The sequence below is a fragment of the Myodes glareolus genome, chromosome 12 (genome assembly GCF_982192425.1).
Source record: "Myodes glareolus chromosome 12, mMyoGla1.1, whole genome shotgun sequence".
NCBI classification, from domain to species: domain Eukaryota; kingdom Metazoa; phylum Chordata; class Mammalia; order Rodentia; family Cricetidae; genus Myodes; species Myodes glareolus.
In genome coordinates this window covers 35099399-35114111 of record NC_142037.1, presented here as the reverse complement: position 1 = coordinate 35114111, position 14713 = coordinate 35099399, and the positions used below count along the sequence as shown (strand labels likewise).

General features: G+C 50.2%; 1 protein-coding gene across 1 annotated transcript; it reads left to right on the top strand.

Moving 5' to 3' along the window:
* Window positions 1–596: 596 nt before the first annotated feature.
* R3hcc1 (R3H domain and coiled-coil containing 1) lies at window positions 597–12949 on the top strand. The gene is made up of 8 exons (XM_048422296.3): window positions 597–635; window positions 5664–5791; window positions 6159–6296; window positions 6941–7685; window positions 8540–8712; window positions 10067–10137; window positions 11705–11800; window positions 12644–12949. The coding sequence occupies exons 1-8, from the start codon at window positions 612–614 to the stop codon at window positions 12775–12777; spliced, it is 1509 nt and encodes a 502-aa protein (XP_048278253.3). The 5' UTR covers window positions 597–611; the 3' UTR covers window positions 12778–12949.
* The last annotated feature ends 1764 nt before the right edge of the window (window positions 12950–14713 follow it).

Genomic DNA, 14713 nt, shown 5'->3' with positions numbered 1-14713 from the left:
TCCAAAGAGGAACCTTGGCCCTCACCTTCACTCTAGCATGGTGAAACTAGAGTGAGACAAGTTACTAGTTGTGTGGCACTGACCAGTTAGTCTTCTGTGTGCTTTAGCCTTGTAACTGTGTGAGTGGGTATGTACGCGAGTGTGGGTGCCCATTGAGGCCAGAAACATTTGACCCCCTGAAACTGGAGTTACAGCTAGTTGTGAAGCCACCTGACATGGGTACTGGGAACTGAACTCAGGTCCTCTGCGAGAGCAATACACACTTCTAACTGCTGAGCCATCTCTCAGCTCCTACTTTAGTTTCTACATCTGCAGGGTAGATGTCTAAAACACCAACCACCGCCTAGCATTGTGTCCAGTAGATGAGCTGAATGAAGGAGGGTACAGGGAGTCAGGTATTGGGGAAAGGAATTCAGTAGGTGAGCTCGCACAGTCTGTGACTGGCCTCACATGGTAGATCCTCCTACCTACCTCCTAAGTGTTGGAATGACACGCAAGTAACACCACACACTGTTTACTCTGGTCCTTTAAGAAGATCTAGAACTCAGGCCTGGCTGGGGCAGTGGTCTCCTAGAAACTGAGGGACAACAGAAAAACCGTCTGGGATTTTGATGATACCCACAGAGGATAGTCAGGTAGAATGGGGAAGGGTGGACTCTTCATTGGCTTCTCCCTTTGGCCCCTCTGTTTTTCCCAGCCCTTCCTTTCCTGCTTTTACTCTTTCCCTACAGTCTTCCCGATCTCTGCTGTTGTATTCCGAATGTGAAGTGACCCCCACATACACATGCGCATGCGTTCTCACACACGCACAGGTTCCTGTGTTTAAACACTTGGTGCCCAGCTGACAGTGCTGGTTTGATAGACTGTGTAGCCTATAAGAGTTGGAGTCGTCCTGGAGGAAATGGGTCTTTAAGGGTGGACTTTGTGGTTGTTTTAGCCCAGCCACTTCCTGTTTTCTGTCTGCTATCCAACTGTGACCAGCTTCCCACACTTCTGCCACCATGCCTTCTGTGCCATGACAAACATGTCCCTTCTTAAAGCACAAACCCTTCCTCCCTAAGCTTTGTGCTGATCCACAGAGGCACTCAACACAGCAAAGGGAAAATAGTAAATAATCTGCTTTGCCACACCCCAGTCCCATTTCTGGGGGACATCTCTTGCTTACAAGTATTCATAACTGATTTTCTTGGATTTGGAGGTTTAAAAAGTATTCTACAATCAATAATGATTTTAAGACTGATTTTGTGTATGTGTGTGTGTACATGCCACAGTCCACAGGTAGGGAGGAGAAGATAGTTTGGGGTACTTCTTTCCTTCGGTGGTGTGAGTCCCAGTGATCAAACTGGGGTTGTCAAACTTGGCAGCAAACACCTTTACCCACTCAGCCACCTCTTGAGACTTCAGCGATAATTTAGTTTCACACACACACTCTCTCACACACACGAACACTATGCACACATACCACTTCGTAGCCCTTCCACACACACCCCACAAATATATCATACAGACACTGCAAAACCCCTGGACGAACAGGTAGGTACACACACCACACAATTTTGATCTTATCAAAATTTTCAAGCTGTTTCTATTCCCATTTTGTGTGTGTGTGTGTGCGCACGTGTGCACGCATGCACGCGCGCGAACCTACGGAGAACAAAGGTGAAACAAGTTCTTCTACAATCACTCTACTTTTTTTTTATTAAAGATTTATTCAAAGTCAGGTGGTGGTGGCACCTTTAATCCCAGCACTTGAGGCAGAGGCGGGCATATCTCAGTGAGTTCAAGGCCAGCATGGTCTACAGAGTGAGTTCCAGGATAGGTAGGGATACACAGAAAGACCCTGTCTCAAAAAAATTTTTTTCATTATTCATTTTGTTATATGCCTAAATGTTTTGTCAACATGACTGTCTGTACACCACATTCACACCAAATTTTCCAGGAGGTCAGAAGAGAGTGTTAAGTCCCCTGAAACTGGAGCTATGGATGATTTTGAGCTGACATGTGGGTGCTGGGCACAGAATCTAAGCCCGTGTTCTTAACTGCTGAGCCATCTCTCCAGGAATAAAACATTTTCAAGCTATAGCACCAAGTCACAAGTATACCCACCAAGGAGGCCATCATTAAATTCTTATCAATGAATTGAAAAATGAGAATGAATACTAATTTATGGATGGAAAAGGAGAAGTAGAGAAAGCACCAGGCCAGGAGGAGGGAAGTCTGCTTTTATCACGGTGACCAGTTGTTGACTCTATCCTTGAATAAATTGACTAGGCCATTAGAGAAAAAACTTGCAGCTCTTTGTGGATTTTACTAAAAGGCGTGGGAGATGAGCTGGGCATGGCAGGTGAAAGGTGTCTCCCAGCTACACGCCTTGTCCCCTCCACGTGAGGCCAAGAGGGAAGGCTCAACTTGTTTCCATGCGGCTGCAGATCTGAGACTGCCTACTGACACCACAGCTTCTAGAACTTTCTGGTGTTAACATTTATTTCCTTTAAAATTCCATGGACATTATTTCTCTGTCGCCTGGCTTATGAATTGCTAGAGAAATGTACGTGGCACTCCATTTCCCCCTCTTTGGTTTCTACCTAAAGCACTAAACACAGACACAGACACTCTCTGTCTCTCTCTGTCTCTCTCTCTCTGTCTGTCTCTCTGTCTCTGTCTCTCTCTCTCACACACACACGTGATTTTACAATCAGAGGAAACTTAACATGATTACTTTATTTTTAGTTATGTGTACATGTGTATGTGTACACGTGTGGGACAGGTGCCTATGAAGCTCAGTGATCCCTGGAACTGAAGTCACAGGTAGCTGTGAGAAGCCTACTGTGAGTGCTGGGATCTGAAGTAAGGTTCTCTAGAAGGGCTCTTAACCACTGACCCATCTCTCCCAATCCCAAAGTGCTATGATTTCTTTAAAGATTGGCAGAAAGGAATCACATCATACGGCAGGGCTCACATAGGAGGTTTATTGGAAGAAGAGAGAGGATGGACGGGGTGGGGGGCAGAGACTGGTTCCTAGTAACAAGAGTGACAGAAGAGAAAGAAAGGAAGGAAGGAAGGAAGGGAGGAAGGAAGGAAGGAAGGAAGGGAAAGAAAGAAAGAAAGAAAGAGAAAGAAAGAAAGAAAGGAAGGAAGGAAGAAAGAAAGAAGGGGAAGGAGGAGGGAGAGAGATGGAAAAGAGGGAGATGGGCAAGCCCCACCTTTTAGAAGGGTCATAGTGAATGTGCACAAGAAGTGCTCTTAGTGGCTGCAGCTGAGGACATATCCTGTCAGAACCCGAAGGGCAGGCCAGTACAGATGCCTGAATACTAACACAAAGGAAATTTATTTGTTTATCATAATCAGCATCAGCCATTTGTTTACTTGTTTTCTGTAACATCATTTGATGTTGGTGTTATATGAGCTTTGGCTGTATGTTTTGTGAGCCTACTGTTTGGTGCTTTCAGTTTTAGAACTTCTTGGTGAATTGACTTTTACTCTTTATACATAATATGTATAATTCCTCTGCGTCACAGGAAGGTCCCGGACCTTATTCCTACCTTCTCCTTCTCTGACACCCCTCCAGTAGGGGACCAAGGAGCAGAGTGCAACCCCATGTAGCTTGGATTTGATCTTTAATCTTTCAACCATGCCTCCTATTTTGGGTAAAATACCATTCTCTCTCTCTCTCTCTCTCTCTCTCTCTCTCTCTCTGTCTCTCTCTGACCAGATTCACCTAATTTTATCAAACTTTTGGTTTCTGTGCCTGACTCTTGGTTATTGTATCAATACTCTAAAGACGTTGATTCTTTTTTCTTGGAGACAGGGTTGCTACATTTAGCCTTGGCTGTCCCGGAATTTGTAAATCCAGTTCTCTCTGCCCCCGAGGGCTAGAATTAAAGGTATGTGCCACCGCTGACTGGCTAAGGTGTGAAATCTTAATGATAGTATATCTATAAGCAGTGGTTTGCCAAACAGGCTAGTTTTAGATTTTGACACGCATTTCAGCATATGAGCAGCCACTGAACCCAGTTACCCATGTGGAGCACATCTCGTTAGTAGGGTGTCTCTATGTGACAAGAGGTCTGAAGGTCTCTCATTGAATAAGGAGGAGCGATGGAGGGGGAAAGATTCTAGATACAGTGCTTAGAAATTTAAAAATGTGTGTGATTGTTTTTCTTTGTCTGTATTTACACACAACACCATCTGTATGCCTGGTGCCGGTGGAGTTCAGAAAAGGGTGTTGGGTCCCGTGGAATTGGTGTTACGATGGTTCTAAGCCACCGTGTGGGCACTGGGAACTGGACCTGGGTCTCCTCAAGAGCAATAAGTGCTCTTAATAGCTCTTATCTTTCCAGTCCTTTAAAAGGAAAGATTTATTTACTTACTTATATGTGTGCCACGTGTGTGTCCATGTGCTGGTGTCTTTGGGAGCTAGAGCCGGAGAGCAGCGGGCCCTCCTAACCCCTAAGCCATCTCCCCAGCTCCAGCCTCCCTTTTCCTTCTTTCTACCTCCGTTAGGTACCAGGTCAAGGGACTCTAGACTTAGAAATATATAATGCCACCACTAGCTAGCATGTAGTAGTTATTCATGAGTGTCTAATGAGCTTAATTGATTCTAGAAGAAAAAGTAATAATTATAGTGGTGTATTATTTGTATTTTAATAAATCAATCTTTCCTGATGACCAGAGGCAAAGCTAAAGTCGCTAAAGGTCAGATCATGGTGACATACACCTTTAATCCCAGGATTTGGGAGGCAGAGGCAGAAGGATCTCTGTGAGTTCAAACTCACCCTGGGCTACACAAGATCAATGCAGAAACAAATACAGGTAGTGGTGGCTCACACCTTTAATCCTAGTTCTAGGGAGTCACACACCTTTAATCCCAGCTCTAGAGAGTATAAAATGAGGAGAAGAGAGGCTTCGACTGCTTAGTCTAGAGTCACACAGCCTTGGTAGAGGGTAAGACTTCTCTAGTAGCTTGATTGCCTTGCTTTTCTGGTTTTCGGGTTGGTTGAAAGATTTATTTATTAAAATACAAATAATATACCGCTATAAATGATTTTGGAATCAGAACCACTTTTGACTTGTGTAACTCTAGATAAGTCATTTCACCCTCCATTGGGCCTCCATTTTCTTAAGAGTCTAATCACTTAGTCGCGTCTTTGCGGGAGAAGCCCTGTGACTTTTGGGTTAGCGCGGTGCCCCAACCCCACCTCTGAACAGGACAGGAACACGCCCCTCTGCGGCAAGTGGGTGCGATACCTCCTCCCGGCCGCACGATGGCGCTGAGCCCGTTGTGGAGCAGGGGGGCGGAGGACTCAGCGCAGCGGCCACTTTCCGGGCTGCCGCGGTGAGTGAGTGCTTCAGGTATTGGAGGTTCTCTCCTGGGACCCCTGATCGCGCCTGGGAAGGGCGGCTGGGTGTCGCGGGGCGTTTCAGTGGGCAGCGCCCGTGAATTGGAAAACCCGGGTAGCGCTAGGCAGAGCGGCGCTGGGAGCGGAGGACCCAGTCCAGCCTCGGACGTGAGCGCCCTCGGCCCCGCACTCACACGCCTCCCGTCGGACCCCACGAAGGCCAGGGATTCAAAAGTCACCGAAGACCTTGCCGCACCGACTCGTGGGCTGTGGGCGCTCTTCAGGCCTATTTTCTTATCCCGATCTTGTCCACCGACCCTACAGGCTCTGCCATCTGTCACCCTGGCCCTTCTCTGTTTGGACGGTGTCTTCCTCTCCTCGGCCGAAAATGACTTTGTCCACCGGGTCCAGGAGGAACTGGATCGCTTCCTGTTGCAGAAACAGCTTTCCAAGTACGGGGAACTAGGAGGGAGACTTTAATGTTAGGAAGGGCAGGGTTTGCCCCTCTCCCAGGTTCTGTGCCCAGGTAGCTGACTGGACCATCGGCCAGGCCCTTCCTGACTTGAGACTTTAGCCTCTGCCGCCTTATCCAGCCACATCTTTCCTTTGTAAACGAGCGTCATCCCACTCAAGCAAAAGTACCCACTCTCTTAGGAATGATGGGAACTGTAGCTCCCTGTGATCTACTTTGCAATTAGCCAGGGACCGGCTTGGGCACAGTGTTAAGCCACCACAAACCTGGGAGTGGCCTCCGTGGGAATCAGGTCCAGAAACTGGACCTGCAGCCTTGGCTAAATACTCGGTTTGGTTCCTTCCCAGGGTCCTCCTTTTCCCCCCAGTCTCCAGCCGCCTGCGGTACCTGATCCATAGAACAGCAGAGACTTTTGATCTCTTGAGCAGCTTCTCTGTTGGGGAGGGCTGGAAGAGGAGGACCGTCGTCTGTCACCTGGACATCAGGTGTGTTTTCCTACCGCATACAGGGTTCTCAGCAATTGTTTTTTGTAGTGGTTGGTCTAGTCAGGAAGGTAGAACTTGGTAGGAACCAGGGCCAGGAACCCCCAGTCGTGTGAAGTCTGGGTTGTCTTTTGCTTCATCGGGGATGTAGCTGACTTGGCTAAATCAGCCGTTCATGCTGGGCCAGAGGAAGAGAGTGCACACAAGCTGGACTAGTGAGGGTAGGGTCTGCACCTCTCTCTTTGTGAGCGTGTGCTGCAGAGAGACCTTGGTTCAGGGGAAGAGTCTGTCAGCCTGTAGTCATCCCTAGTCCCATGTGTATCTCACAGCAGGACGTCTTATCATTGTCACTTTGATCCTGATAACAGCTCCTAAATGCAAGCATTAGCCGGCTTTCGTATGTAACCGAAAATTCAGCACCCACTAATTTGATTGTAATGTTCCGGAGGGAGCCCCTTGGGGTGTGTCAGGCATGGCATTTTTGCCTTTGCCACAGTGCCTTTGTAAGAGATTCCTTTGAGGGTCATTTTGGTTGTGACCTTTGCTTAATGCTGACTTGGCAGTGTCGTGCCTGAATGAGAGGTGGCTCCATTAAGTCATTTTGCTGTAGACTCAGACATGCTCTGAATCTTCTGTTCCTACTCCAGGATACCCAGTTCAGATGGCCCCTCTGGTCCCTGCTGCCCTCCTGCCTCCCATCCCAGCAAGTACCGTGCTCCCCGGTACACCTCACATCAGGGAGGAGCTGCTGGTCCTCGAGGTGCTCCTCCTGGCCGGTGGCATCGTGGACGGAAACCGGATCAACCTTTGTATGTGCCCCGTGTGCGACGCAGGCAAGATGAACCGGTAGCACCCTCCATCCCAGGCCTCAGGGGAGAGGCCCCAGCTGGTGGAGTTTCAGAAGAGCCTAGGGGGGCTGGGGACCCTGAAGCTGACCAGGCAGTTCCCACGTTGGTGACTCAGGGAACCGAGCTCCTGAAGAGCGCTGATTTGGGCTATGCAAATCATTCTCCGCTGGAGCTGGCTGACCCTGAGCCCTCCCAGAATCCTTCTGAGAAGGAGCAAGGGGTGGAGACAGCCGTGCAGCAGGGGTCCAGCCCACAGCTGGCCTTGGAGGAGGAGGAGGAAAGTAGGAGTCGTCTGGTGCAGAGTCTGGTGGACCAAGAGGAGGAAAAGGGAGAGGGAGAGGAGAAAGAGAAGGTGGGTCAGGAAGAAGAGGATGTAAGCAAGTGGAAAGGGAAGGTGGAGGAGGAGGAAGAGAAGCCGGATGAGCAGAAAGGGAAGGTGGAGGAGGAAGAGAAGGTGGATGAAGAAGAAGAAAAGATGGATGAGGAGGAAAAGGAAGAGGATGATGACACCCACCAAGACGATTTCAGTGAGCTGCTGCAGGAGGTGATGAGGCTCTTGAACCCAGAAAAGGGAGGGCGGAGGTGAGGTGGGTGTGGCCTCAGGGGTATGGGAGAAGGGCCTTGGGCTGGAGGTGAGGGAGGAGCTGTGCTAATGGGATGTATGAAAAATGGCTCAGGCCTGGGTGTTGGGTAATAGAAGGCTGGGAACCTGGAGAAGGAACGGTGTAGTTGGGTCTCGGTCAGACCGTTTAGGAGATGGTCAGCCCTGAACAAGTCATTTGCTTTTTGAAGTCGTTTCCTCACATGAAGAAAAGTAGTGTATACATCACAAGGTGGTGGAAACATAAGCCTCACAGGCGCATGGCTCTCTGTTCGAGAAAATCACCCTCCTGCCTGGAGCTCTGCCTTACAAATTGTGTTTTCTTGAGACCATGTGCCTGCCCCTCACATTGACTTTGGACCAATTGAGAGGCTGGGTATCTTTGATTGCTGTTTTATGCACAGTCTTTGAGAATATCATATTTTTAGTAAGGAAAATAAAGATACTTGCTTTGTCCAGCTTTTTTTCCCCTATAGACTATGCAATTTTGGGCAAACTACTTAACTCATTGCCCCTCTATGTTTCCATCTGTAAAAGGGGTATGTAGTATATAGGATGCACTTTTCAACACAGTGAAACACAGTGGTCGCAGTTGGGAGTCATCTAGTGGGGACTCCATAAAACCAAACACCATCCCCTAAAACACCTACGTTCTGAGAAATCAAGCTGCCATAACCAGATTCCTACCAAGCAGACTCCTCTCCCAGAACTATCAGATTGGACAGCATGACAGGGTTGGGGGGCGGGGATCCTGTGTGTCGTAGCTTTCCCTTGCCAAAGGGTCTCTTTGCTCCCAGATCACAGCCAACCTGACCGAAAAGGAGATCGAGGTAGAGAAGATCCACCTGGACACATCCTCCTTTGCAGAGGAGCTACCTGGGGAGAGGGACTTGGCCCACGTGGTGGAGATCTATGACTTTAAGCCAACACTCAAGACTGAGGACCTGCTGGCCATCTTCTCTGAGTTCCAGTGAGTAGGAAAGGTGGGGGGCCTGGGAGATGCTAGGGTAGCCCTTCCCTGCTTGCCCCAGAACCGAAGGCTGGGGGAGTTGTTGATGTCTGGGCTACTTGCTCTGAGGCAGGTCAGCCTGATGGCTCTGACTGAGGGAGGGGAAGGGTTGGTGTTTGAGCACCCACCTAGACCTGGGTCAAAGTCTGCGTGTACACACCCTTGCTGGGACCCCAAGGCCTTTTACCAGTCTCAGGACACAGTTGTCCATGTGCCAGTGGGTCAGTGGGCCTCCCATAGCCTGAGGGCCATCCTGTATAACAATTATTTATGGGGGTGCCTGGCTGGAGCAGGTCTGATGTAGCCTGGAGGGATACACTCAAGAGATAGGACTTCTTGGCTTCCCCCAGATTCCCATGGATGCAACCATCTGCCATTTCTTTTTCTTTTTTTTTTTCCTTATTTGCATTTTTTTCCATTTGTCTTTGCTTTACCTATGTGGGCTTTTTAAAAACCCCTTTCTGGGGCAGGGGAGATGGCTCAGAGGTTAAGAGCACTTGCTGTTCTTGTAGAGGACCAGGGTTTGGGATCCAACACCCACATGGTAGCTCAAAATCATTGGTAACTACAGTTCCAGGAGATTTTTGGGCACCAGGCATGCATGTGGTACACATTTAACCTAAACACTAATACACATAAAATAAAATAAATCTAATAAAAATAAAACAAAGCCCCTTTACTCCTGGCCCTCCTCTCTGACACTGTTTTCCATATCTCTGTCTCTTGTCCTCTACACCCGTGCTGAGGGGACAGCCGAGAGGGTGGCAGTTTACTTTTTCAGCTGTCTCTAACTATTCGGCCCCAGAAGGTCACCACTGATCCCTTGTTGAGTGGGCCGTGCCACTAGAGGAGTAGGGCCATTCTGAAACTGGTTCTAGCTTCCCCCTAGGCACACAGTTCGTGCTGGCTTCCTGAGGAACAGGGAGAGGGCCAGCCAGAGCCATGTCCCTGATATGCCTGTTTGGACCTCCCTCCTCTCCTACCACATATAAACCTTTTAGCTCTCTTACTCAGAGCCCATGCCCAGCCTGACAATGACAGTATCTGGGCAGCTGTCACCACTCTTTGCTTTGGGCTATATGAGCCTTCCAGTACTGTCTCATTCTGTCCCAGATGTTGACTTGTTTGCAGGGTGGCATTGGGTCTTTCTGCAGCTGACTTATGCTCTAGTGAGAAAGTGTGCCAGTGATCCCTTCTAACAGAGGAGATAGCTTTGTCTCAGGGCTTGAGATGGGAGGGATCTGGTCTGCAGGATCCAAGGGGAAGGGTCTTGAGCACTGGCTTTTGTGAGCTCCCATGTCCTCTCCCCACACAGAGAGAAGGGGTTCAAGATCCAGTGGGTGGATGACACTCACGCCATCGGCATCTTTCCCTGCCAGGCCTCAGGTAAGGTGGCTTCCTGTCGGGCTCTGCTCCTTCTCTGGCCTCCATTGAGAGCAGAGGTGCCTGGGTCCCCTAGGTGGAGCATCATCTATATCCAGGTCTAGACTACCTTCAGCCCATGGGCTCGGCTCTCAGCGAGCCTGAACCACAGTCTGGGTGCCAGGGGCTGTGGCCTGGGAAATGCTTTGGCCTTTCCTCTTTCTGTTGGCACTTTCAGTACAGAGGTGTTAGGTAGGATCCGTGACATTTGCTGAACAGGAGGCATGGGCCAAGCCATAGGTCCTCCAAACTGAAGAAAGGCATCAGGTGTTGCTGTGGCTCACAGGCATTTAGCACAGGATGCAAGCAGGTGCCTTGTCGTTCAGTTTTTATGTCAGCCTCAGTTGTGGGGTCCATCACCCCTGCCCCCCCCCAGAATGCCGGGGGTTATGGGGGATTGCAGGCCTCTCACTGTGGAAGCTCGAGCACCATGCAGCCTCCCCTTCAGCAACTGTCCCATGCTGTTCCTGTCATTCCATTTAAATAAGACCCTGCACATCAGAGCTGGGAGTACCCTGCTTGGGTTTAGCCTGGTCCTTGTAAAATCTAAAGTTAAGGATGGGGAGGAGCAGAGGGAATGATGGGGAGGGAGCCCTTGGAAGGGAGGTTGGAAGAAAGGTCAGTGGCCACTGAGGACTACGGAAGAATAAGCTCTGACTAGGTATCTTAGATAAGGTTTCTATTGCTGCGATGAAACATCATCACCAAAGAGCAGGTTGGGGAGAAAAGGGTTTACACTTCCACATTGCTGTTCATCATTGAAGGAAGTCAGGACAGGAACTCAAACAGGGCAGGAACCTGGAGGCAGGAGCTGATACAAAGGCCATAGAGGGGTGCTCCTTATTGGCTTGCTCAGCCTGCTCTCTTATAGAACTCAGGACCACCAGCTCAGGGATGGCACCACCCACCATGGGCTGGGCCCTCCGCCATTGATCACTAATTCAGAAAATGCCTTACAGCTGGATCTCAGGGAGGCATTTCCTCAACTGAGTTTCCTTCATCTCTGATGACTCTAGCTTGTGTCAAGCTGACACAGAACCAGCCAGTACACTGGGGTACTGCCTCCTGGGCCTGCCATAAATAGTATAGCAAGAGTTCATCATGCCCCGGCTTTGGTCTCTTTGTCCAGATTACACATCTGCTATGTCCTGGTGTCAAGTGCGCCTTAGCTCAGTGTGGTGGTGCAGGGAGTACTGGAGTCCCAGGGGGTCTTGGGGCATAGAAGGAGAGTCTGCTCTAAGTTCTGACTTTCGTAGTAGAGCCTGCCCATCTTGCTGTGAGTATCTGAACACTGGGCTGGGACATCATCTGACAGCACAGACAGTGCCCACTGTACAGTTCCTTATGGATCTGGGCACACGGTGACACTGTCACCTTTACTGAGGTCGATCCGGCCGAGCAGCTGGGACTGGGATATCTAGAGTCGCTGTGGCAGTTTGGGATAATGCTTGTACTCCAGACCCCTGTGTGTGTCGGGGGGAGGGGGTTCACATAGCACAAGCATCACCCCAGACGCCTCTTCTTTCTCCAGCTGCTGAGGCCCTGGCCAAGGATTTCTCCATGCTCAAGATCCGGCCGCTCACACAAGGAACCAAGCAGTCGAAGCTCAAAGCCTTGCAGAGACCAAGTAAGGGAAGCCTGGCCCTCCATGGGGAGGCTGTGTGTGCATTTGTGTTTGGTTTGTTTTCCCTTCTTTATTCCCCTGCTCTTCAAGAGTCTGTACTATAGTAGCTAGCGGGGCTCAGCGTCCCTTAAGCCCGGAGAAGGCCTAGGGTCAGGTACCATGTGCGTTTGCCCTTCCTCTGGTCATTGATCTAGGAAAAGCCCATCTTCCTTCCAGAGGGCCCTGAAGACTGTCCTCCGGAAGGGTCAAAAGTGCTTGGGTCTTGGGATCAGCCCTAGGTGGGACCTTGGTTCTGTGACTTACCGCACCTGTACAGGAGCTGGATGCCCACTGTGAGCTCCCTCCCTTTCCTCTTCCAGAAAGCATGATGGAGGCTCTAAGAGGAGTTTCTATGATAGCAAAGTTGGAACCAGCAGCATGGGCCCAAGGGAGGTCTACCAAAGCTATATCCGTGCCACTGTGAATGGTGACGTGGCCTTGTCCTGGGCTCTTAGAAACAATATCCCGTCTTTATGTCCAACGGTCCAGGTGTCCTGTCCTGAGTGCTTTCTTCCAAAGGGCCTCACAGAGAGAGCAAGGAGATGCTGGGTTTGTTCCTCCTCATCCCCACTGCACGATGAACCAGGTTGACAGGAGGGGTCAGTTTGTGTCAGGTCCCACAGAGAGGCAGAAATATAGGCCTGGGGCCCTCTCACAGGCACCCCTGGCTGCTGTGGGGCCCCAGTTCTGCTCCATACCATTAGACATGGGCTGACCCTCATCTGGCTTTCAAGGCTGCTCTGTCACCCAGAGGAGAGACATCCCTGACCTCGAACCCAAGTCCCACCCCCTGACTCTTCCTTTCAGAGCTTCTGCAGCTAGCGAAGGAGAGGCCACAGACAGATTCGGCGGTGGCCCGCAGGCTGGTGGCCCGGGCCTTGGGACTCCAACACAACAGAAAGAAAGAGCTGCCTGCTGCCCCTAGTCTCCTGCCGTCTTGAGGTCCCACAGCCAGCTGTCCAGACTAGGCTGGGCCCCAACACCACACAGGCCTCCACAGACCCAAGGACTGCCCCTTGTCCCCGCTGGAGCTGCTGTGGGGCACGGTAGGCTTTTGTTGAGCTGGTCCCAGAAATTGAAAAGAAATAAAGGTTTAAAGTTGTGTTGATTGCATCCAAGTGTGGTCTTGAGGGACGCTAGAGGGCGCTGTCCCGTCTCTTAACCATGGTTATCGACCATCAGGTCACCTTGCCGAGAGGATCCCATCTTAACTTCAGGGGCATTTGTGCACAGGTGGCCGTGTTCGGGGAGTACGTGGTACTTGCTCCCTATTTCAGAAACCCCAGCTTGCCATCTTCTGCTGTGGGCAGCTGTGCGCAGCTGTGGGCATAGCAGTGCTGAGGCATTATTTGCAGATGTGGATTACAAAAGGGCTCCTTCTAAGTAAGCTGGAACACAGCCAAGAGGCGAGACTTGAGTGCATGCCAGGTGTCCCCTCAAACAGATCCAGGGACATCCTTGTAGGACGGGAGGGTGCTCGCCTCTCTCCAGTCTTGGGTGTAGTATTGGAAACACTGTGGCCCACTCTGGAGTTTGGGATCACTGTTAATCTCAGGTTTGCGGGGGGTCAACACACTGTTTTTTTTTTAATATTTATTTTATTTGTTATGTATACAATATTCTGTCTGTGTGTATGCCTGCATGCCAGAAGAGGGCACCAGACCCCATTATAGATGGTTGTGAGCCATCATGTGGTTGCTGGGAATTGAACTCAGGACCTTTAAGAAGAGCAGGCAATGCTCTTAACCTCTGAACCATCTCTCCAGCCCCGGGTCAACACATTGTTAACACAGGATTGCTTATGGAGGGCTGGAGCCTTGCTCGGCCAGTGTGCACCCTCCCTGGGAAGCTGCCCTGTGACTAGCTGTCCTGTGTTTGCGGGGGCCAACACACTGTTAACACAGGATTGCTTATGGAGGGCTGGAGCCCTACTCGACTAGTGCACACCCTCCCCTGGGAAGCTGCCCTGTGACTAGCTGTCCTGTGTTTCTGACACACTGCTGTGTCCTTCCCTAAGTTCCAGTGAGCAGCAGCTGTTGGAGACGGGCCACAGCTGTCCTCAGCTGCTGCTCGGGTCTCTCCGATTGCTTCTCAGGGCTGCAGCCTGTACTGTGAGAGCCCTCCGGATCACAGGGAACTTTGGAAGGACATAGGGACCCTTCCTGAAAGTGTGAGACAAAATATGTATGGCACTCCTAGATGTAGGAAGCTTTGGACCCAGGGGCAGTGGTTTGAAGGAAACCTAGGTACAAAGAGGGAACATTTCACTGCAACCTACAGGTATGTATGTGCGGTGAGGTGGGTTTGATGGGTATCACCTAGAATCCAGTTGATAGCTGAATCGATAATTTAAGACTAACATTGTCTCGCGAGCTCAGGAACATGGAGCCAGCTGACAGTGGACCAAACCACGAGCCCAAATGAACACTTTTCCTTCCTTGTACATTGTTTCTGTCAGGTACGATCATAGCAACAATAGTTACATAGGTATAGAAAAGAAAAAAATGGTATTATATATTAGGGCTGTGTGATGGCTAACTTTTATCATCAATTTGACTGGATCTCGAGTCCCATGGGAGACACATTTCTGGGTGTGTCTGCTAGGGCATCTCCAACTGAGGAGGGAAGACCCACCCTGAACACGGGTAGCACCATCCCATGCCTTGGGGTCCTAGACTGAAGGGGGAAAGTCACATGAGTGTTGGCCTTCTCTTTTCCTAGGCCACTGAGATTTGAGCAAGCAGCTCCCTATGCCTCTTGCCATAGCTTCAGACTACACCTGCCCGCAAACCACACACCTAACTCCTTGCTCCCCTAAGTTCCTCTTGTTGGGTATATGGTTGCAGCTCCCCTCAGTTCCTCTTGCTGGGTATATGG

Coding starts and splice junctions, on each gene's coding strand:
- R3hcc1 (XM_048422296.3), top strand. CDS start 612: ATGATACCCACAGAGGATAGTCAG. Junction 636..5,663: donor TACCCACAGAGGATAGTCAG/GTAGAATGGGGA, acceptor CCGACCCTACAG/GCTCTGCCATCTGTCACCCT. Junction 5,792..6,158: donor TTGCAGAAACAGCTTTCCAA/GTACGGGGAACT, acceptor GTTCCTTCCCAG/GGTCCTCCTTTTCCCCCCAG.